At 40.4% G+C, this 22,133-nt stretch overlaps 1 protein-coding gene across 10 annotated transcripts; it reads left to right on the top strand.

The window, feature by feature from the left end:
• The first annotated feature begins 99 nt into the window (after nucleotides 1-99).
• Nucleotides 100-22,061, top strand: LOC1279609 (arf-GAP domain and FG repeat-containing protein 1). Of its 10 annotated transcripts, none has more exons than XM_061660502.1 (8): nucleotides 100-631; nucleotides 715-1,690; nucleotides 17,581-17,769; nucleotides 17,905-18,617; nucleotides 18,972-19,673; nucleotides 20,056-20,280; nucleotides 20,345-20,799; nucleotides 20,879-22,061. In XM_061660502.1, exons 2-8 carry the CDS (start codon nucleotides 1,527-1,529, stop codon nucleotides 20,921-20,923), a joined length of 2,493 nt encoding a protein of 830 aa, XP_061516486.1. In that variant the 5' UTR covers nucleotides 100-631; nucleotides 715-1,526; the 3' UTR covers nucleotides 20,924-22,061. The 10 variants fall into 10 exon arrangements, with proteins under 10 accessions (XP_061516486.1, XP_061516490.1, XP_061516492.1 ...); XM_061660504.1 differs by having other exon boundaries at nucleotides 185-209; XM_061660503.1 differs by having other exon boundaries at nucleotides 237-578.
• The last annotated feature ends 72 nt before the right edge of the window (nucleotides 22,062-22,133 follow it).

The following is a 22,133-nucleotide window of genomic DNA, read 5'->3' as shown; positions in this document are numbered from 1 at the left end:
GTGTGGAACGTAACAAATCACAGTGGGTATAGGGTCAAAAACTGTTGGCAAGATGTTTGAATCATTGTGCGAAATCTTGTTGATGAAATATTTGATAATAGAATAGATTTGGTCTTGATTGAAGCATTAGTTGGGACCCTTTTTTCTCTCTTCTTAAAATTGTTTAAGTGTCTTACCAGCAGCGACACGCGAGTGACTTTTCAAATTTTGTATTTATGTTTTGGTTTTATAACGACATTCAAGTTACAGTGCATAAAAAATGCAACAAATCAAGATTTTTTTTTATGCGCCGTGAAATAATTGTACATTGTACAGCAAGCATCATGTCCTTTTTTGCATGATTAATACAAAAAAAGAGTTTATGAAATGTCATTTTCATGTGCCAGCGCAGAAGAACCCCTCGATAGCGCAGAAGAAAACCGAAGAAAAGGCTCATAAAACAGAAGTGCGAAGGGATTTCAGCCCAAAGTGTTTCGAGAAGCGAGCTACGCCATTTGAACTACGTAACACAAATTGAATTATAGTTGCGTATGCGTTTGCCTCAAGTTGTTGTCGCCACGTAAAGTACCGAGATAACGGTGAATAAAATACACATCAAACGTGATTGGTTTAATAATCTTTGAGAAAGAAGGTGAACGGGTTTTTCATCTCTATTTTGCGAAGAGTGCAATGTTTTTATTCTAATCCAGTCTGTTTTCAATCCCTCCTCCCTAGCGTAAACATCATGGTGTGCGTGACAGCGAGCTGTTCGTCAGTGGTGTAGAGTAGTGTGCGTGTTTGTGTGAGGGTCTCGGTCTCGTTCACTTTCAGGCGCTTTCGTTTTGTTGGTTCGAGCTGTCAAGTGGCAAAATTCAAAGGTGGTGCAGGCGAATGAAGAAAGTCTCTGTGTTTGACCGGACTTAGTGCAGTGCGTGCAGGGTGAAAAAAGAGAAAGCCGTCCTCGTCCGATGCAAGAAGTTGTCGTGGTTCTCGGAAAATAAATTACCCAGTCGTCCGCGCGGTCCGTGCTCGATCAAAGTGCAAAATTTGGCGTAATGCAAAAGGTGTTGTCCTCCGTGGTGTTGTTTTCCTGTGCTATTATGTACCGTCATTGTCGAATCTGTGTGCAAGAGTGAGAAAAGAGAAATGAAAAATGCAGTGTTTCGTCTAAGTGGTCCCAAGTGAGCGTTTGTTCCGTGTTGATAAAACAAAACAAAAAATACGCAGTAAAAAGCAGTTTCAAATCTTTACACTGTGGATGTATTACAGTGCATGCTAGAAGTGTAAAGGAAAGTCGAATAAAAACGTCCAACACTATCGTAGCGGAGGTGAAATTCAGGCCGCTATCATCATCTTCCCCATCAGCCGGAAGTGGTCAAATCACTACTACTGCTGCTGGTGCTGCTGCTGCTGCTGCTACTGTTGATAGACGGGCAAGCAGTGAGTTGAACGTGGTGAAGGTTTATTTCACCGCATCGGGAACAAATAAACCGTAGCCAGTTGTGCGGAAAAAAAGCACCGAAAAGCAAAGCACCGACCCCACGACGATGGCCCTGGTGCGGAAGAAACTCGATGACAAAATACTGAAAACGTTGCGAGAGCTAGTAGGCGTTGGCGGTAACAAAGAATGCTTCGATTGCGGCCAGAAAGGGCCAACTTACATCAACATGACTATCGGCTCGTTCGTCTGCACCAGCTGCTCCGGCATATTGTAAGTATTGTGCAGCATATAACTCCTGATCTCTTTGGTCTTTCCTCTAGACCTATTGATAATTAAACACCCGAAAAGTCATTTGATTTACGGTTTGTCGGTGTCATCACGTTTGCGCTTGTGTTGTTTTGTAGCCACTACATTTAAAGCACATTCATGGAGCCAGTGCGTCACTTTCAGTACCAAGAAAATCTACTTGGCGTAGGGGTTTCCCGGCGTCTATTATCGCATTTATTGTGAACCTAATTGGGGACGATTTTTTGTTAAGATCAGCTGACATTTAAAAACGAAGCATTTATGTCGGGAGGGACGAATCCAGAGGAAGCTGGTCAAGATAAGAATAGCACGAAAGCGGGATAGAATTAACGGTGAAATCATTCGTTGTAGGAAAAACCCTCCGAAGTTCTATGCTTGTCTGCCAATTATGTTACATTAAGTTCGATTCGGTAGCATTTCTATCTATGCAACTAAAAATTGTATCAAGAATCGCATTATTCAACACACTTTTTTGAACACATTTCGAGGGTTTAGTCTTTTCTGGTGGAGCACACATCGTGAGTTCCAGCCAGTTAGTAAAACTCGTGATGTAATTATTCTTAAGCAGCATTACCTAATATTCCTTTCAATGACTCGTTTGGAAGACATTGACGCGTCTCTCTTTCCTATCATCCTGAGAAAACCCTAACCTTTACGGGTAATCCTTCGTGACCCAGGGCGGTCTTCCTTGGCTTACCGATTTCCACAATTACAAGCCGAGCGGTGGAACTCGTGCACCGAACACCATCTAAGGCGCGGATTATCTAAGCATTACCGTCGCGCCGTGCCGGCCTTTCCGGGGGCTTCCACACTGTGTGCGGCCCAGTGTGTCTCGAAGCATGTAAAACCCCTGGCGGTTGCTGCGATCAGTCTCTTTTCACTCCGTGATCGCGTTTGCTGTGCAATAGCGCGCGGCTGTGTGTACTCGAACGTCGCTTTCATGGCATTCCTGTGAATGGAAGCAAAGATGATGTCGGAGGTCGTTCGCCCGTAATTGTCAATTCGTTACAGTGCGATGCACATAGACACACACACGAAGACGCTTAAAACAACGACGACAGTGACGGCCGAGGCGACATCAATTCTGTTTTGTGAAGGCCCTTCACGTCGTTTTGTCGTTAACGTTCGCCGCTGCTCTCCTACATTCCATCACTCCATCACCTTCCGTCTACGCTTTGATCCGGTCCTTCTGGAGCCCATGCTAGGCTGCGCAGAACCGCCCGTTTCCGGGCTACACCACCATTACCGTGACAGTGCTTTGGGATGTGTGTGTGTGTGTGTGTGTGTTTTTTTCTTTCCTTTCTCTCTTTCAATTGATTGATTTCAGCAATCGAAACTACTGCTTCACAGTATATTGTGCTCCTCGCTTGTTCACCCTCTGGGAAAATCGTCCATCCTCTGTCATGAACGTGCTCTGTGTAGTGTAGATTGGGTGACTGAAACCAGCATTTCTGGTCCGAAATGAGTGCAAATAACTGCATCATACACCCTAGATCGTGTGAACGGCCAGGCATGATTTTAGCCAGGGGGTTTATCACAGGTAAAGAAGCTTAGATGGGCCGATTGAGAATGGTGTCATATGAGTGTGGAAACCAGTGTATGCATCCCGGAATGGGCACCAGCAAAAGCTATCAACAGGTAGAGCCAGCAGGACTAGCACTCTCTGCGTTCCTTAAAGCCCAGGTTGCCTACGATCACCAAGTATGAATAGGGAAGGGCGATAGAATTAACACAAGCAAATGGTTCACTGTACGCAGCATACATTGGCCGTTTATGGTTAACTAGTTTTTAACGAGAGTGTTGGCTGCTTTTTCTACCGATGATGCGACAGGGCTTTAAGATCACTGTAAATACCGTTACCATTTAAAGTAAGAACGAGTCTGTGCGTTCATTGATCGGCTGGTCAAAGATGGTGAATACTAAAACATTTTAAATCAAATAACACTTATTTATTGTTCCAATAGTTATTAACAGAATAGGAAAGTCGTAATAGACTGATAGCAAAACTAATGTAATCTTAGTTGCTTGTTTGAAATCGTAGGAACTAGACCAACTAAGATGTTGATTGCTGATACCCGTGTGTACCAGGAATTAGGAAGTAATAGTCATTATAATCTGGCTAGTGATGCTTCTTTTCAGTTGAACATTCATCAATATTCACGGTTGTTTTTGCTTTTGATCAATTTTATAAACATTGATTACAGTTATACTGCATGTGTGTGTTTTTTTAATAGGGGAATGTGGGGCAAAATGGTTATGTAAGACAAAATGGCCACTTGCATTATTAGAAAATTAACTCGTTCAAAATGAATTTTGATTATTGAAAAAACATCCAATGCAATAAAAGATGCAAACTATGAGCATTTCTTAACCTAAGATTCGTAAATAAAAGAATAAATTAAGAAATAAAATAAGTTATCAAAACGATGCTATTTTGACCGTCTCGAAATTAAGTAAATCATTAGAGAAGGAAAAGGATGTGCATTCAGACACATGAAAATCATCTATGATTTACGCGAAAAACCTAACTATGTTACTTTGACGTAAAGTATGTAAAATGTTCCATTTGGGGCAAAATGGTCGCTTCAGCTTGAGGTCAAATGGTCGGTATGGACAGGAGAAAAGAAATAAGGCTGAGGTGTAAGCAAAGATCGCAACATTATATTTGTTTTACATAAATAAAACTAAGCTATATGTATACTCTATCGACAAGAAAAGTTATATTACGGGAAGTATTCCAGCAATTTACTTCCCTTACAAATCCTTGTTGACAGAGCTTAAACCAAAGCCTAAAGTACAATGTTGTGGTCCATTTTGTTGACCCTTTGTTTTGATGTGTATGGTAGTGATAGGAACTCCGGATTGGAAATCGTGAATCCACTTCAACTCCGACATTCTTAGTCCGGATCCGATTACGCAATAATAATGGCTTCGAATCCGGCTGCCCCGAACACCCACTTTAATCCTTCGATTTAATCCGTTGCTTATTCGTAAAGCAAAACACTTAAACTAAAAAGCAGGCTTGCAAGCAACCCTAGTTCCTAGCCAACATTGCTGTATTCATAGCTCCACATATAAGCATAAATTCAATTATCTATGTACGTACAGGCAAAACCCGTGTAATGGGTTTTCCATGAGTTTCTGGGTGTTTTCAGATTATTGTTTTGATAAATTCGTGATATTATTTCCTGTCCTAAAATGTTTGGGGGATTTACTAGCAGTTTTCCGTATATTTTTTTAACAATTCCCACAATTAGTTGGCATAATCCTAAATTGTTTTCAACAAATAATTTAAACAATTTGGAGCAACTTTCAATACACTGTTGAATAGTTCAAAAAAATAAATTGAATTTAATTTTTTTTTTTGGTAGCTAATAAATCGTAACCTGATCGCAAAAACAAATAGGAAAGCATGAAAAAATCACAGAAAATGTATAACCTATAACTACGTAAATATACAATGTATAGTGTATAGAGTCGGATTAATCGAAATCGGGCTGCTGGCCCAGTTTGCCCATCACTAGTATATTGAAATTTCGAGTATGACCATTTTCCCCCATAGCGATACCATTTTACCCCACACAATACATTTTCACGACTTTTGATGTTGTTTTGGAAATTTCATTTAATACATTTATGTTTGTTGTTACTACATCTACTACTAATTTTGTTTCGCGAATAAAACGTTGAAGCATCAATTGTCGTCAAAATATATGTGTAAAATAGTTTACCAATGAGATATAGAGCAAAATCCTTAACAGTGCCATTTTGCCCCGCTCTCCCCTACATGAATCAGCCAGCTCACCCCGGTTTTGCCGTCTCTGAACGGATTTGCAGCTCTCTTTAAGCGCAATCAACATTCGTTTAGGTCAGCATATCTCTGAAGGATCGTATTCAATCAAAACAAACCTCATTTAGCTGAGGGAGTTGAAGGCAGAGCCCAGCAGTGCAGTGCAGTGCTGCTTCTGGTGGTTTCGTGGCTCCTCGGTGGAAAAAGTACTAATCAAAACATAAACAAACACATGCACAAGAGAGGCTACCGACAATTTTTACTTCATTTTTTTTATTTTTGCAATGGCATTCGAAAGGGGTTTTTTACGCAAGCAGCCGATCTTGAAGGCGGAGGAGAAGGGGGTGATGTTTTGCTGCGTCTTCAGTCGCTTCTGACTTGGCGCATTCCAATTGCGTTTTTGTGTTCGATGTGCCTTCTGCTCGAGATTTACCCCCGACATCAGTAGAAAAACCGGTTTTCAATTCCATTTATGAAATTCCACACTGCAAATAGCGGCGGCGGCAGCGGCCCATTTTCGCCTGTATCGCGGGAGAGGGCCGTGTCGCATTCTAAAATACGCGATATATTGCCGGGGTTGATGCGTTTTTTTTTATTCATCCGTTGACTCATGGATATTGAAAGACTAAGAAACTGGGCTTTCCATTTCGGCATGCTTTTTTAAGTGAGTATGTTAATGCTCAAACTTACAGCAGTAAAAATAGTTGCAATTAAAGTCAGGGCAATGCGAAATACACAAAGAAGATCCAGTATAAACAGTTGATAAAGAACCACAGCAGATTCTTTGTGTCAGCAACGCAACTGAGAGCTACAAGCACAGTTGTAGTTGTAACAAGAAATAAATGCCATGAGTCATCAATTAACCGGCATTCAGTGGTATTGGTTGTTTCGGCTTGAGCTGCCTTTGCTTCTTTGATCCGGGAACGTAGGTAAAGAGGGAAAATGGACTCTATTCATAATTACAAGATGATGGTGAAGATAAAAGAATTATTAAACAATTTTAAAATGTAGCATCAAATCTGAAGGTGCGACAACACATTTGAGAACTATTTTTGCATTATTGCTAGCAATTGGTCAAACATTTGATATTGTCAATCGTGCGTGTTAAGCTTCACAAGTGCGTTCTTCTATCTCTGCGTTCTAAATTCTTTTCTATCGGGTTTATTAAGCAAACAAGGGCTGAAAGAAGGGCAATTAAAGCAATAAAAACTCATTTTCTAGTGGTTTAAGTATAATGGCACGAAAGAACGATCAACGTAAGATTGACATCCACATTTTTGAGGTATTATGTTTTCAATTTTTGATTACTGCATGTCTTAAAATTACCATAAAAAATGGCAACCGGAAGTCATGGGCCAACGGAATATCTTTAACAAAACATTTCTCAGAAATAGAAAGAAATTCTATAGCTTTTCAAAAAGTGACTATTGCAAGTTTGATTTTGACTTTGAGGAAAAATGGCATATTTCTATTAACAAGTTCATCAAACATGCTGGGGTGTAATGTACTTGTGTAATTTCATATAATGAAATTCTAAATTGTCCTGCATAAAAATTAAATTGTATTTTATTTACAATTGTTTATTGTAAAACCGTAGCTGTTTACGCAAGAGATTTCAATAATGCCTTAGTTTCTGCTTTCTACTATTTATCGAAACGGCGCTCATATTCTCTAAATTTACAGAGCGAGCCACCGTAATACTTATGGTCCAGGAAACGGAAAGGAATAGATTATGTTAAAATACTATAAACATCTTCCTTTTCCCAAGTTTTCTATAAGTATCTATCTTCTTAGTGTCACAGTTATTTCTATATTTTCTCATAAAATTTAATTGTATGATAAGAGGCTTGCACATTTTCATGGTCACTGTGTTAATACATATATCGCTAGATTTTTAATATTTGTCTTAATGTGTCCACCTTTACCTAGCTTTTCCCATATCTTTTTGATATTTTTAATTCAATTTCACTGTATGTGTTGCGTACATAATGAAGTATATAGTCGTTGCTTTTACCATCTTTGCATATCAATAATATATTTCATTTCATTCGCGAAATGATCTAAACTAAACAAAAAAGAAGAATTTTATCCATTTTATCCAAAAACTTCACCGAATGGCTGAAAAATCAGTATTGCATGATATTTTGGCAGCTTTGGGTGAACACTGAAACAAGTGCCAATTTTTGTTCTTTTTGGTTGTGTGTGCTACTGTTCCGTTTCGATCGGTTACCGATAAAAATGCTCATGAAATCATCATGTACACCTGCAGAGAAAACACCGGCTCCCAGAGGAAGAGGGTGCATGTGTTGTATGTTTCTGGGGTGGCCAGCAGACGGCTATACCATGGTATAGTTATAGCGAAACTTCCATTAGTTTGATTGACAGGGTAGGTGCGCGCTTGTTGGTGTGTTGTGTTAAATAGCCCGAAAATGTTTGCAATTGGCTCATCGATAAATGCCCTCCCTGCCGCCACTTGGCGGAAGCAGTTCGATGATTTGAAGTGGTAGGCAAAACATTGACAAATAAAAAAAGAAATTTGTTTACAGAATACACGGAAATGCAGGCCTAGTGCGGTGGTATGAGTCGGTTCTGATATCGATTGGCAGACGATTATTTGTCACGTTCGCGTTCCATACCCAGTGTTTTTAGTTCTAAACGGGTTTCATTTATGTAATCTTTCAAATATTAAGCTCTCTAAATTTGCGTTGGGAATATGTTGCAAAATTACTAACGGGACAGAACTATGTAGATGCATTCCAAGAAGAAACGGAACGGAATGGGTGTATTAATTGGATTTGGTGCAGGGTGATAATGGCTGGTATTATTGAATCCGTTCGTAGCGGGAACGTACGGCGCTCACATGAAATTCTAGGGATGGCAACACATTTCTTGAGCCCGCTCCTACAACGCCGCGGTGAATAACTGTAGCAACCATCTAGTACGTTAGGAAAATGAGTGTCGGGACGTACGCCGCCGCTACGAACGTATTCAATAATACCAGCCAATAAGTTTAGACAAAAAGAGTAGGAAGAGAAGGAAGGTTCTTACTGTTTTGTGGTTCTTACTTACATTTATGACTAATGCAACCATTCCAAATTATTTCTAACATTCTGATTGATCCTTTCCCACAACATTCCGATTGATCCTTCTGATCACTCTAATTGTTCCAACAGTTCCGTTTAGATTAGAGGTTTGCCCCAAGAACCAGAACTGTACGATGTATTCAATTCATCCTAAAGAACGAACGACCTACGTTCATCTAATTAACGTTGATCGATAATTGTCGAAATAAAAAAGTCTTAGTACGCCAGGTCGTTAATTTCCTCCATACAAATATAAACGTGAACCGGATGACCAGAACGTTCATGAAAAGAACGTCCTACCAATTGTAATGAAGATCTTCCTGCTCTGCCTAATATTTTTTAAGATGTAATCTACTAATTATATTCTTTTTGCAAAATGAAACAATTTACACTATTTTTCTTCAAAAGAAATGAACGAATGAATCGCGATTCACGTTCAGTTAATCTTAATGAAAGAACTAGTACGTTCACTTTAATCAAAATGAACCGAATCGCCCAAGCCTAGTTTCGATCGTTCCTGTCATACCGCTCATTCTGGCTGCTCGTATCGTTTATATCGTTTCTATATATCCGATTGATCCGTTACATCCAATCGTTCCGAACGAAGAACGGTACAAACCTATTGGATACATTTCGGAACGCGCGCCACTACGGCATCACTTGCATCAAAACATTCCATGCAACCTCTATGCCACTGCCCGAAGCAGATTACGACGACACTGAAAGCAGCTATCATACACCATTAGCCTTCAGTTCAGTTCCGAGCAATCTGCAAGGTTATACTATAGCATCAATGTACCAGAAGATCTGAGCATAATAACCTTTTCCGAACATCGTTTAATTATGAGCGTTGGCCTTCACTTACCAGTGCATGGAACTGACCACAGAGCACAAGTCACACAGACACACGCTCATTTAAAACTCGCGTGGAAATTGCATTTGCCTTGATGGTCGTATGCGGAAGAGAGCACTGAAGGGGAGGATATCAAATTATTAAAATTTCTCCTCATCTTCATCCGCGGACAATTGGTGCGGGAGGGGAGCTTTGATTCCGATGGTTGTATATACCACCCGGACACATATATGCGCTGGTCTCGTACCACAAACCGGTCAATTTACAGTTCGCAGTTTTTACTTTCCTTTTTTGCTTTCCGCATAGCATACTAACCAACAGATTGTTGCGTTCCAGGCGCCTCTCTGGGCAAGGTTTTTCGTGATATGAAGTTTTGCTTTCATCGTAAATGATATGTGAAATGCAATGAATGGATTCATGGAGCTTCTTGGTAAGACAGGCACTATTAACCGCCATTATTTTTAAGGCCATTGTTTTTCAACATACCGTAAGTTGTAAGTTCGTTAAAAACATTGCCAAAAAGAGAAAAAAAAACAATCAAATAAATAAGAGATAACCTGACACCAACTATATATACCCTAAAATTAAAAGAAGCCAATCTCTTCCGCCTACAAGCGTGTTACCGTATTAACATGCTCATTCATATCAATTTACCACTTACGAATGGGTTTAATTTATAGAACAATCAAGCAAAAATCACTGCCATTGCTTATTCAATTTGTATGTTGCTATTTGTAAATATTATCTTCAAATATTTCATTTTGAATGACGCACTCAACAACAGTTCGCGAAAAGCAAATTGAACGTTAGGAAAATTGAATGCAAAATTATGATTTTATTTTTGGAAAGTTTGCAAAATGCATTTTGTTTTTCTATAAGCGAGAGTGTAATCAGAGTACAGAAACCTACCAACTGTCCAGTCTCTGATGGTACACGGATGGCTTCCTTTACGTTAAACAATACTATGCATACACCACATCACCCGAAGTCTAGATGAAGGAAGGGAAAAATAACTTTTGTTTACATATCAACGTCTTACGAAACCATCAAAGTCGTGTTGTGGTGGTTGGAAAGTTAAAGTTGCTTTGCTGAAGAAGAAAAAATAGTAGATTTCTACATCTTTACGGCTAGTGTACAGCTACGGCATGACATCAAAAGCGAACCGTTGGCAGATTGGATAAAATGTGCCTGGATAGTGTATTAATGAACTAATTTGCATGCCAAATCATTGTTGAGACGCTAGAAAGCGGTTCGAGAAAGTGTAATGTGACGTTTCTTTTGCTGTCCGTTGTCTTGAAATTACAGCATTTCTTATTCATTTTCGTAAATTTGTTATGCTGAATCATGTTAGCAGAGTTTTCAGATACTGAGATGTTATTTAAATGACGTCGAAAACTTTGTTATAGACATAATAGCAGATTCTGAACCATCTGCAACACCTGCAACTGTTCAAGCAGTTCGTTGTGGTTGTGGTTATGAATTAATGTGTCAACGTCATACTCTATGCCAGGGGTCTCCAAACTTTTCAGTTCGCGGGCCGCATTGCTTCACAATCAACATTGTCGAGGGCCATTTTGACGCTACCTTTAGAATGAGTGGAAGTTCAAATCTCGTTTTAATAAGAAAATACCAACAAAATATATAAAATTTCTGGAGCTTTCTTTTATTGAATCTTGATTTTCGTCATTCAGAATTAAAAAAATAAATTTTGATTGGTTAGTCAGAAAAGAAAACTATTTACTTTAACCTTTACCCAGTCATCGCGGGCCGCATTAAAGGCTCTTGAGCCATTAAAGGATGCGGCCCGCGGGCCGTAGTTTGGAGACCCCTGCTCTAAGCCAACTATCATTGATAAACTTCTTAATAAAACTATTCTTAGTATAGTCACCAGAAAATGGGCGGCTATGGAGTACTATTGAAAATAATGTTTTCAAGTCGGTGATTTATTTTAAAATTCTAGCATTTTTTATTCCCTTGATTTGTGTTGCTATAGCCTATTCCAAGTAAGAATGATAGTCACCAATTTAAATTCACCTGTTAACTGCCACAGACCGCCGGTACCGCCATGGCTTTACGAGTTTGCGTGCGATGCATCAATCAACAGCCTTGATTCGTGCTCTAGTACAATCTGATGCAGCACAGTGCTGCCGTGTGTATAGTAAGACTACATCAGTTTCAGATCATTGCGCGCGCGTTTTTTTCCAGGACGGTTGAAACTATCGGCCTTTTAGAGTATTAACCATGACACCTGTACGCGCTCAGGTGTCGGCGAAGCGTGAACGTAAATTAACAATGCAGGCACTTCCTTACCGCTCGAGTGTCTTAATTTGTGTCTTGTTTTGTTGCGAATGTCGGTTTTCTGTAGTACACGACTTACAACAGTGTAAAACGCCTCACGAGTATTGATATAATGAGGGCGTACCCACCCACCGCCTGTTCCATTCAAGATTTGTGGTGCTGATGCTTAACTTCACGAGAACTCTTTCAAAGTTAGCTGGGAAGGAAGGCGTATTCCGGATAACCAAGTAAAAAATACGTTTCCACTCGACGAGTGCATCGTTTATCAATGGACTGTGCCTGCATACTTATCGTGCTTTGCTCTGCTGCTGTCTGGTTGTGTTGCCCTTCCCGGAAGTTGACAACAATATTCTTTCATGTTTGACGTATTTGCAATTATCAGCTACATAAATGGCGCTCTGGATGATACAAGCATATCACTAAAGTTATGTCAAAAAAATAATTCACACAGCATTCGATACGAAACATTGCAAGATCATAACAAACCGAGGTCATAAAAGGCCCTTTTACTTTACTTTTTTTGCACTTTTTTCAATAGAAAAAAATGTGCTTATTTTGAACGACTCATTTACAAATTGGATATCAATATCTTTTGGGGTGATGAATAGGGACTCACTCCAAATTAGACATCGCCCATTCTACACCGTAGCACGATCAATACATTTGTGCTTGGTGATAAATGATCACCAATGATGATAAAATTTACAAAAGGTTTACCAACGTATCACCAATGGTGACGACCGTAAACCATTACAAAATTGGGTTTTAAAGGCTACAAGCGAATGGTTTGTCCTTTACCGTACGTAAAACAAACACTTAATTCTTCACCCTATGCGTGTGTGATGTGAGTGGAAATTTAGTTTGCATTATGTTTCCATTTCCGGTTTTCGGGGCCGCTTTAGGGGTGAACTTTGTAGCTTGCAAGAAACCCCACAATCACTCGAACAAGTTGGGTTTCAAAGTCACTCAACTTTAGCACCATCATTGCACACTTACGAAATGGAGGTGACATGTTGCGTGCGTGTATACGTATGTGTGTGTTTTGGCTGTGAAGGTAAATGTTCTGCAACGACGGCTAAAATAGATAGTAAGGGTTGTCTAAGAGGATACACAACACAGCGTGAGTAAACAGCAACCAGCATTAAACTGCGTGCAAATCAACGGGCTTTTGCAGTTGAGGTTAGAAGGGAAGTTAGTGGAAGCGTTTTTTTAACTGTTGCTGTAATTATTGTATTCAATTCTTCCTAGCAGCGAAGGCAGGTGGATTGTAAAGAGCAAGCGCCTTCTCTAGAGACATTGTTATTACGCCTACCTAAGCACTGTACAATGGATTTCCAACCGTATTCTTGGATAATGATCGTGTGTCCTACAGACAGGAAACCGGGTTTGTCGCCCGTGACGCATGTTGCGGTATTGGTCATATGAATAACCGGTATTGCAGCAACAAGGGAGCAACAAATGCTAACTGCGTTCTTTTAAAACTTACGTTTGTACTAATATTATAGCTTTATTTTAAGAGTGATAATTGCAACTTACAAAAAACTTACGAATCATACGATAGGACTTCTACAAAGATTACTCGATAACTTGCATATATAATTGTTTATGGTTGCCAATTCTTAACTTTCTTACATTTTTCATTGCTTTGGTACTCTATTATGATACTATATTGGTGACTGAGTTATTGGAACTGTTCTTGAATTAAAAAAACGTACTATCTTCGGCCAGTTTTGGCAATATTTGGTTCGTTCTAGTTGATTGTCTACTAATTACTTAGAAACGACTTTTGGAGACACTCTTCGATATTACTATGCTTTTAATCCAAGTCCTTGTTCCCCGCTTGGGCAGTTATTCCGGCTTTGGTAGTGAATGAGGTGATCGCCCACCTCAACATTCAACTAGATATGGGAATAACCACTAAATAGCGAGAACTAACCCATATTAAATGATTTAAATTATGTTCATACTTTACCTCTCTTTAAGAATCATGCAAAACTTCTGTCTGAATGAAAAATAAACGCTACCGGACTTTTTTTTTAATAGGGCAGATGATTGAAATGTCCGTTTTCTTGTTCCATTTGATTACTAGTAGTCTCAGATTCTCGTAGAGAGACTTTTCTATAAAAAATATAAAATCTTATAAAATATACATGTTTGTTGGTAATTTTCATTCAATTTATAAATAAAAAAATAATAATGGCTGCGTAATACTAAATAAGTATCGAAAGCCTGTATGATCGCCTGTAGCTCGTTACGCCAAATAGAAGAAGAATTCCAAACTACAAACTCAGGCTCCATTTTTCGATACACTGTTTAAGTGTTGGATTGAAGTATTGTTAGTAATTTGCGATGTTTAATAATGTAAAATGTGCAGCAAACAAAGTCTGAAGTGCTTGGCTGCCAGAAGTTCGTTTAGTTTGACCATTATTCATGTACGAAACAATGGAAGTAAATGGCCGCACGAATGGTGCGAAATGCAGTCTAGGTGGTGTTGAAAAAAATGCAATATCCACTTTTCTATCCCTTACCGCTATGGCATCTTTCATTCGCGCATTCGTGTGCCTATGGTGCCGTACCGTACATTATGTGCAGTGGAAAGCAAATCCGGGCCTAGAGCAGCGAGAAAACAATTTCTCGGACGGTAAAGCGTGTAGCTTTTTATTTATTTAGCGTCTCTCGGGGTGGTGCCATCCTTGGTTTGTTTTGGTGCGTTGCATGCGGCAAAACAAAAGCAACGACTGGCAAAAGTAAAAGTTTCCCACATTGGTGGTACCGGCAAACATTGGCACTTTTACGCGGCACACATACTCACACAAATATAAAGCAGTGGTCAAATGAGTCATATCGTACCATCAGCCAGCAGCAGCGAAAGGGAAGGGCTGGAGAGACGGCTGCTGCTGCTGCTCCACGTAGTGTGGACGGTGGCCCGATTTGAATTTAAATCATGCGGCTGCTATTATATGATGGTATGTGCTTTGCAGTAAGTGCAACATATCGCCTTTATCCGACCAGCATCGATAGTGTGTATGGTTTTACTGCGGTTTGTGGACGAGTTTAGCATTCCCATGGGGCTCGTCTAATCAGTTCAGGCGATTTTCTGCCTACAGATATGTACACTGATTCTGTCATGTTTCTCTGTGTGTAACGGAGAGTTCTCCGCCGCACCAACGACGACAGTAGGATGATGCTCATCACATCTCCAGTTTCGATGTGCCATGGACACAAAGGTTTACGTGTGGCAAGGCGTAACCAAACCGTCTCGCAGACCGTGTCACGACTTTCGTACGTTCCGCTTTGCGACGATGGCGGTCGTCGGGTCGAGAGTGAAAATACTAGCAAAAAACGCCGCGTGCATTACCATGCAGCCGTAAAACTGCGACTTAAGTCGCTGTGTGTTTCGGAACCGTTTTGGTAACATGGCACTGTATTCATCCGGGGTGATTTGAAGAAAAAGACCTTCATCGAATTCATGATGGCGCCGATGATCTGTTTTCTCTAGATTTCGCTACTTTGAAATCTGCCATCGTCCGCAATAGGTCAAGCTAACCAGCAGCCTATTTTTTGGGCAGCACTGGCGACAGCCTTGTTTGTAATTCAATGTCGTCATAAGGCTGCAAACAAAAATCAAAGATGACGTTTTTTAGCGTTGCTCTATTATGTGTGTGAAAGTTGTGCATAAAACCAAAAGAAGAAGAAAAACACATATCGTTATTTTAGTCGATCGCATTCGATCGCTTGAATGAAATGTGCCACTCTTGTAAACAGGTATTTAAAAATAGTCCCCCCCTCGCCCACCTACCCCATTCCCCCTGAGGGTAATCCCAGCAGTAGCCACTGTCCATACCCCCGTGCCATGGGGGCTGGCGTGTGATGATCGGCAGAAGAATGGTTTTTATTTTAAGTGGTGTGTTTAAGCTAATCTTGCTAAAGTTGCCCTTTCACTGTCGTTTCTACTTGCTGCTGCCCCGCCCGGCCCTAATGTTCGTTCGTACCAACCTCGGTTCCGTTTTTGTTGTAATAAAGCTAAAATGAATTGCTTGCCAAAACTGTTGCCAATTTGGAAATCCATATCGCCATTCGGCTTCGAGAAGGGTCTCGTGATGGCGGCGCCGTTGCAGAGCAGAGCTGCCGAAAGATTATTATGTGATCAAACGTTACCTCACCAATACGGGGTACGAAAGTATATTGGATGTTTTATGGAACGGGGCAACGTTTGACGTCGTTCGTGGTTGATGTGTGTAGTATTCGGCGAAATCAATCGCGTATTACGTATATGAACGTAAAAGTAGTAATTGTGAGACGATAAAACTACAGCAAAGATTGATTGCATGCAGATGGCAGAAAGGTACTATTGCTTGAAGTAGTTTTATGGTATATGGGCAACCTTAGTTTTTTTCCTACCTGTCAATTTTTTTATGTCTGTTAAAGCTGTTGTTGTTAGTTTGTTTTTTTTTTTAACATTTCGTCGATTTGTTTTAAATAACCATTTCGTTAAAAAAACGGATCTTAAGGTTTGTCCGGGCTCCTAACGAATACTAACAGTACTATGTAGAATTCCAGACATTCAGCAGGTGTAGCATATAAATGTAAACAAGAAGCTCGTTAATCGTGTGTAACGGTCATGTGCTAATCCCATGCTTAATTTTATCTTCCAAGTCGTGGAAAATTTCGCTAGTCTATTCATCTACATGCTACAACTAATACTACTAATACTACTACCATATGTCGGCATCTGCGCATCATTCATTCATCAAGTAATGCCGCTACTCGATTGTGTTGTTTGAACATACAAGCATTCCAGACTAATTACTGTCTGTTAGCATTGCTTTAATCTTTACATAAGTTCTTGATGGTACTAGTGATTGTAGATTAAGGAGTATACGCCTTTTTCCACCGTTAACAATACGCATGGCGTTTTTTTTTCAAATTTGTTGAGAATTTAGAATTTCCAACCTTAAATTCATCCTCAATTAATTAGCTTTATAAAGACGCATGAAACACATGACACAAAACATCATGATAACTTCCGTCGTATGTGTCAGATTATCAATCACATAGTATTTAACAAAAAAGACTAATGCGCAGTTCAGCTCCTAAGCAAGTGTAAATAGTCGATCGTGTACAAATAAACCAAGGGCGCGTACTATGGCGAGTGGTGGTTACGTGAGCGGCGTGATTAAATTCCTTGGTGCTTGCAGGGCTTCTTATACAAATCAGGCCTTTGTTTGATATTTTCTCATTTTAACTTTCAGTTTTGTTACCAGCAAAATGTCACGTATAAAGATAAGCCAGCCAACCAGCCAGTATCTTGATCAGCCAGTTTACGTATTTGATAATGCAAACGCAACTTTCCTGCCGTAATGACAATCAATACAAACAACCATATTGTGGAAATGTACCGTATTTTAGCGCGCGTTTTTTTATGACCTTCCCTACATACCAACGCTTAATGGCATTAGAATTTTAGGGGAAAAGCGTTTGTGAGATTATAAGGATAATGTTTTAACTAGGTGTGTATCATCTATTTGTCTTGGCTTGCAATATTTAATGAAAAGAGTGTATTTATAAACACCGAGATCCGGTACATATTTAACCTTTGGCGTAATTTTGATATATACCAAACGTATGGTAAATGACAATTTTTTAAACAACAATTTTGCGTACTTGCGTAATTGCTTAATTAAACTCACAATTGCGTGAAAATGTGTTTTCTTTCAACTAATAATTGATAATCTATTATGATTAAATAGATATGCAATGACGATGTATTTACGTGTGGCAATTTTGCTAACAGCACATGTTATTCTTATTTCTTTTCATAAACATGCAGAAGAGGACTCACTCCGCCACATCGCGTAAAATCGATTTCCATGGCCACTTTCACCCAGGAGGAGATTGAATTTCTCAAACAAAATGGCAACGACAACTGCAGCAGAACTTGGTTGGGCCTTTGGGATCCAAAACGTGCAATTAAGCAGGAACATCGAGACTTTATGATAGACAAGTACGAAAGGAAAAGGTACGTTTGATATGTGGCTGTGGCCATGTCAACCACCGACACAGTAACACGCATAATCAGTGTCAATTGTGTACAGATGTATTATAATCAATGTGTGGGTTTCTGTTATCCTGACGGTTTTATATTCCCTTCTAGATATTATCTGGAGCCTGCTAGTCCGTTGAAATCGTTGCCCACGAATGCATCGAGCTCGCTGACGTCACTGTCGGGAGGCAGCAATAAGAATGCCAATGAAAGTTTAGTTCCACTCAAAACGCCAACGCTAACGCCTCCGGCAACGTTACGATTAAATCGTACCAACTCTGGCTCGTGTAATGGACTGAACAACGTAAACGCATCATCATCATCGTTGCCTGGTGCAATCGGTGGCGGTACGCAGTTTCAGCAGCAATTCACGCCAGACGACAGTGGGTTTTTCAGCGCGGATCCACCGAAAATTTTGCCACCGACACCGCAAAAGAGTCACATTCTTCAGCGAAAGAATGGCATTAAGATGAAACAACACCCGGCGAACGGACTGCCGGCAACGTACGGGCGTAACCAGAAGAATGGTTTGCTGAACAACAGCAGCGCCGCCGGGCTGTCGGGAAGTAGCGGTGACATTAACGCCAATAAGTTTACACCTGATGCCGACTTTGTGGCTGACTTTGGCAGCGCTACAATAGTGAATAACGTCAGCAACGGAGGCAGTCATTATGGAAGTACTAGTAGTTTGAAAAACAGTAATGCCGTTAGCGACAACGGGACCGGATTGTATGCGCAGCACAATGGCAACAACGGGGAGGTATCGGCACGAGAGATGGAAAATTTTGCCGACTTCGATCACAATCCCATCTTTAACTCAGCAGGTAATGGTAATATTATTCGGTCGGATTCGGTGGTCGGATATTCGGTACAACAGCGTTATTTAGGCTCGGTTACAGGGTTACACCGGAGAAACTCGGTGCAAAATGGGATCGTTTTTCTCTAAGCCAGATAGACGTGTTACGTTTTCTGATTTTAAACTATATTAGAACATTGAGATGATTATGTGGTACATGTTAGTGTTATGATATTAGAAAGTCAAACAACAGATGAACTACGAGAAAATTCCTTCGTGTACATGGGTCACAAGTTATTGATAATTACATGAGTATATGGTTTTTCTTTACTTTCTCTATTGCGGCGTATATACTGTTATATCGGATATGGCGCACAATTAGAAAACATGAAGTCATACTTCAGCAGCAATAGTATTGATAGCAGCACTACAAACAGTGTTAGCAGCACGGCCAGTGTGCAGAGTTTGGCCGGACCCGATCCATTTGCGAGCTTTTACTCCAATACTGTCGCTGCTAACAATTGTGGTAGCAACTCTACGGGATCTACCGTTGGCACACCAACCGCATCGTCCGGATCAGCCTCCACTGGCATGTCCATGCACGGTGTTGGCTATACGTGTATTTCGCCGGAAGATAACTCACGCGCAAAGGTCCATACGAATTATGGATTTGGTAACACTTTCTCGGAAGAGCCGCGTTATGCGACTAACGAGGGTATCATTAATGGCAGCGCTGGTACCGGGCCCAGCTACACACATCTGCAAAATTACAAACAACCTTGGGGAAACAGTAACGGTGCGCAACCGGAATTCAATTCCGCGAGGTATGCTGGGAGCACAAATCAATTGAATAATAATGCCAGCACCGAAAGCTCCCAACACGATACCGTACAGTGGAACTTTTGGCAACAGTTCGGCAACAACTGTTGGTCGACTGACGGTCGCCTACAGTCGCATCACCAACAGCACCAGCAGCAGCACCAGCAGCATCAACTATTTTCCAATGGTGGTGCCCTGCAGATGATGAGTCCACAGCATCGGGCATCAAATCAAGTGAATTTTTACTCAGATCAAAACCGATGGAGTAAGTCCGGGATAGTGAAGAACATGTCAACAGTGTATTTGTTATGTAATTGACTAGTTTGCATTTTGTTTCTGGCTTCAGTTGTTGAATAATCCTGTCCCTCGTGTGTGCCTAGCTTTGCAGTTTGATTTAGTAGCTTGTTGACTTGGTTTGCTACATACATTTTATATTTTTTTTTCATTAGTAAGCTACCTATTCCTTAGGTCATTACAGTTTTTAGGGATGTTGTTAACCACAATCATTTGAAACACGATTTGCTATAGCTGTACGAATTTATTTGTAACATAAAATGTTGTTTTTTGCGTTGCAATCATTTGCTTCTGGATAAAATATTACGTAAAATGTGCATTACTTTACATTCAATTTTGTTTTATGGTCATAGGTCTTCCGATGCTGCATGGTACGAACAATGGGGATAGCAAAACATCCAATGGCAAACCTAGTAACGCGTCCATTAATTCAACACCGTCCGTGGATCGATACGCCGCACTGAAAGACTTGGATGAGCAGTTCCGGGAGATAAAATTAGAGCAACAGGCTGAGGCGAATAATAACACAATAACGTCAAACGGAACTGCAACCACCATAAGCGATTCCATCACGCCAAGTATGTGTTTGCGTAGGGACTGCTGCGTAAGAGATGAAACTAATTCTTTCTCTAATCTGTTCAGCTTCCTCGGCCAACCCGTTCAAAACGGCCAATCCGTTCCAACCGCAACAGCAGCAACCGCATGCACAACAGCAAACGATGGCTTGGCCTATCAGTGGTGCCATCAACGGTACGACGCCGGATGCACGGCATCCGGTAACGAACGGCGGGACTGGATTCTATGCTACATCACCCTATCAGGGAGGATTCGCTCACTCTGCCAGCCCACAGCTTTACAACGGCAATGTTGTGAATGGTGGTAGCACTATGGGAGCTACGATGGGTTATCTTCCTGCGATGGGCTACCCTCCCAATCATGGCAACAATGGTTATCCTGGAGCGCAGGGAATGAACGGAGTTATGATGGGAGGACAGTTCAATGTAACGGCGAACGGCGGTGGTGCTTCGATATTGGGCAACGTTGCAGGTGTCGGTAATCCGGTGCATCATTTTGCAAACTTTGGAAACCCTTTCATGGTATGTTGAGAACACGCAGTTTCATCAGCGTCGTGTTTGAATAGCTAATTTGAACATTTTTCTGTCCTACCTTTTTCAGGCTGCCGGTACTACAGCGGGAAACTCAAATAATCCTTTCTTATGAGTAGCTTCATAAGCCGTATGTATAGCTAGTAAATTATACATTTTACAAGAAAATGTTTGGATGTGTGTTTTAGCATACGCTTCATTGTTTTTACATAGAAAGAGTTTATTCTGTTTCGCTCTGTGCTGAACGGAGCGCAGCAAGAAGATGCATACAAATATTCAACACAATAGGAAAATGAAGCGATAAACTGTGACGCAAGGAGCGCACAATATGTGTGCAACACATATACGTGAATCGTTCAAGGGATGTACATAAGTTTTAATTTAAACTAATTAAAAGTAAAAAAGAAAGCGATAACTGATACATTCAAAGGAGTAAACATTATCGAAAGCGTGTAACATTAGCTTTATGTTGCTAAGCTCTGTATTCATTTTATTCAACCCATGACATGTTGGTTTGGGTCACCCGCTACTGTTCGATAAAAGTATTGGAAAACAGGTTACAGCATGGCGGTTCATCCGTGAATTGGCGGGACACGCACGTGTTTCACAACCAAACCAGTCAGTGATACAAAGCAGTGTATGAGGAAAACAATGTAGGAAAACAAAAGTAAACCAATCCATCTCTGCACAAGGTTTCATTTTCTCGGAGGTTTCTGCTCTAACTTTGATGGCAGCCAAGTAAATATAATAGATACGAAAATCGGCATTGCTATGCATAGCTAGAAGTAATAATTCTGCAAACCCGATTTTGAGCATCATTCAAAATTGGAAATTCGTGCGGATGATTAACACACACAGCTGGGTTTATCCAATTACTTAATCACTGTTTCGGGAAAGTGCGTATGTTGTGTTTGTTGGCAGTGATTGTGAAGCAATTTTCGGTTAATTTTTAAACAAAAATTAGTACACGAATATGCACCAACAAAACGAGAATGGGATAGAGCGTTGTAGTGATGGTCATCATTACTAATACTACTATTACTATTGTTACTACTAACGTCACTACTATTACTAAACTCTTTCGAAAATATGGAACATTTTACGGCAACCGTCGTTTGGCGGGCGTGTAATGTATGTGTATGTAGATGAACAGTTTGATGAACAAAGCTCTAACACTAACGATCAAATCGAACAAAAATTCCGCTGTATGTTGGATTTACCAATCGATAATAAAACGAATCCTCCATGACAAACTCGTTACACTTCGAAACAGTTCCGAAACCAAACCGAACCTACAAACAAACCTACTCAATGTACCGATCGAA

This window comes from Anopheles gambiae, chromosome 3 (genome assembly GCF_943734735.2).
Source record: "Anopheles gambiae chromosome 3, idAnoGambNW_F1_1, whole genome shotgun sequence".
NCBI classification, from domain to species: Eukaryota; Metazoa; Arthropoda; class Insecta; order Diptera; family Culicidae; genus Anopheles; species Anopheles gambiae.
This window is presented reverse-complemented; position numbering and strand designations above follow the sequence as displayed.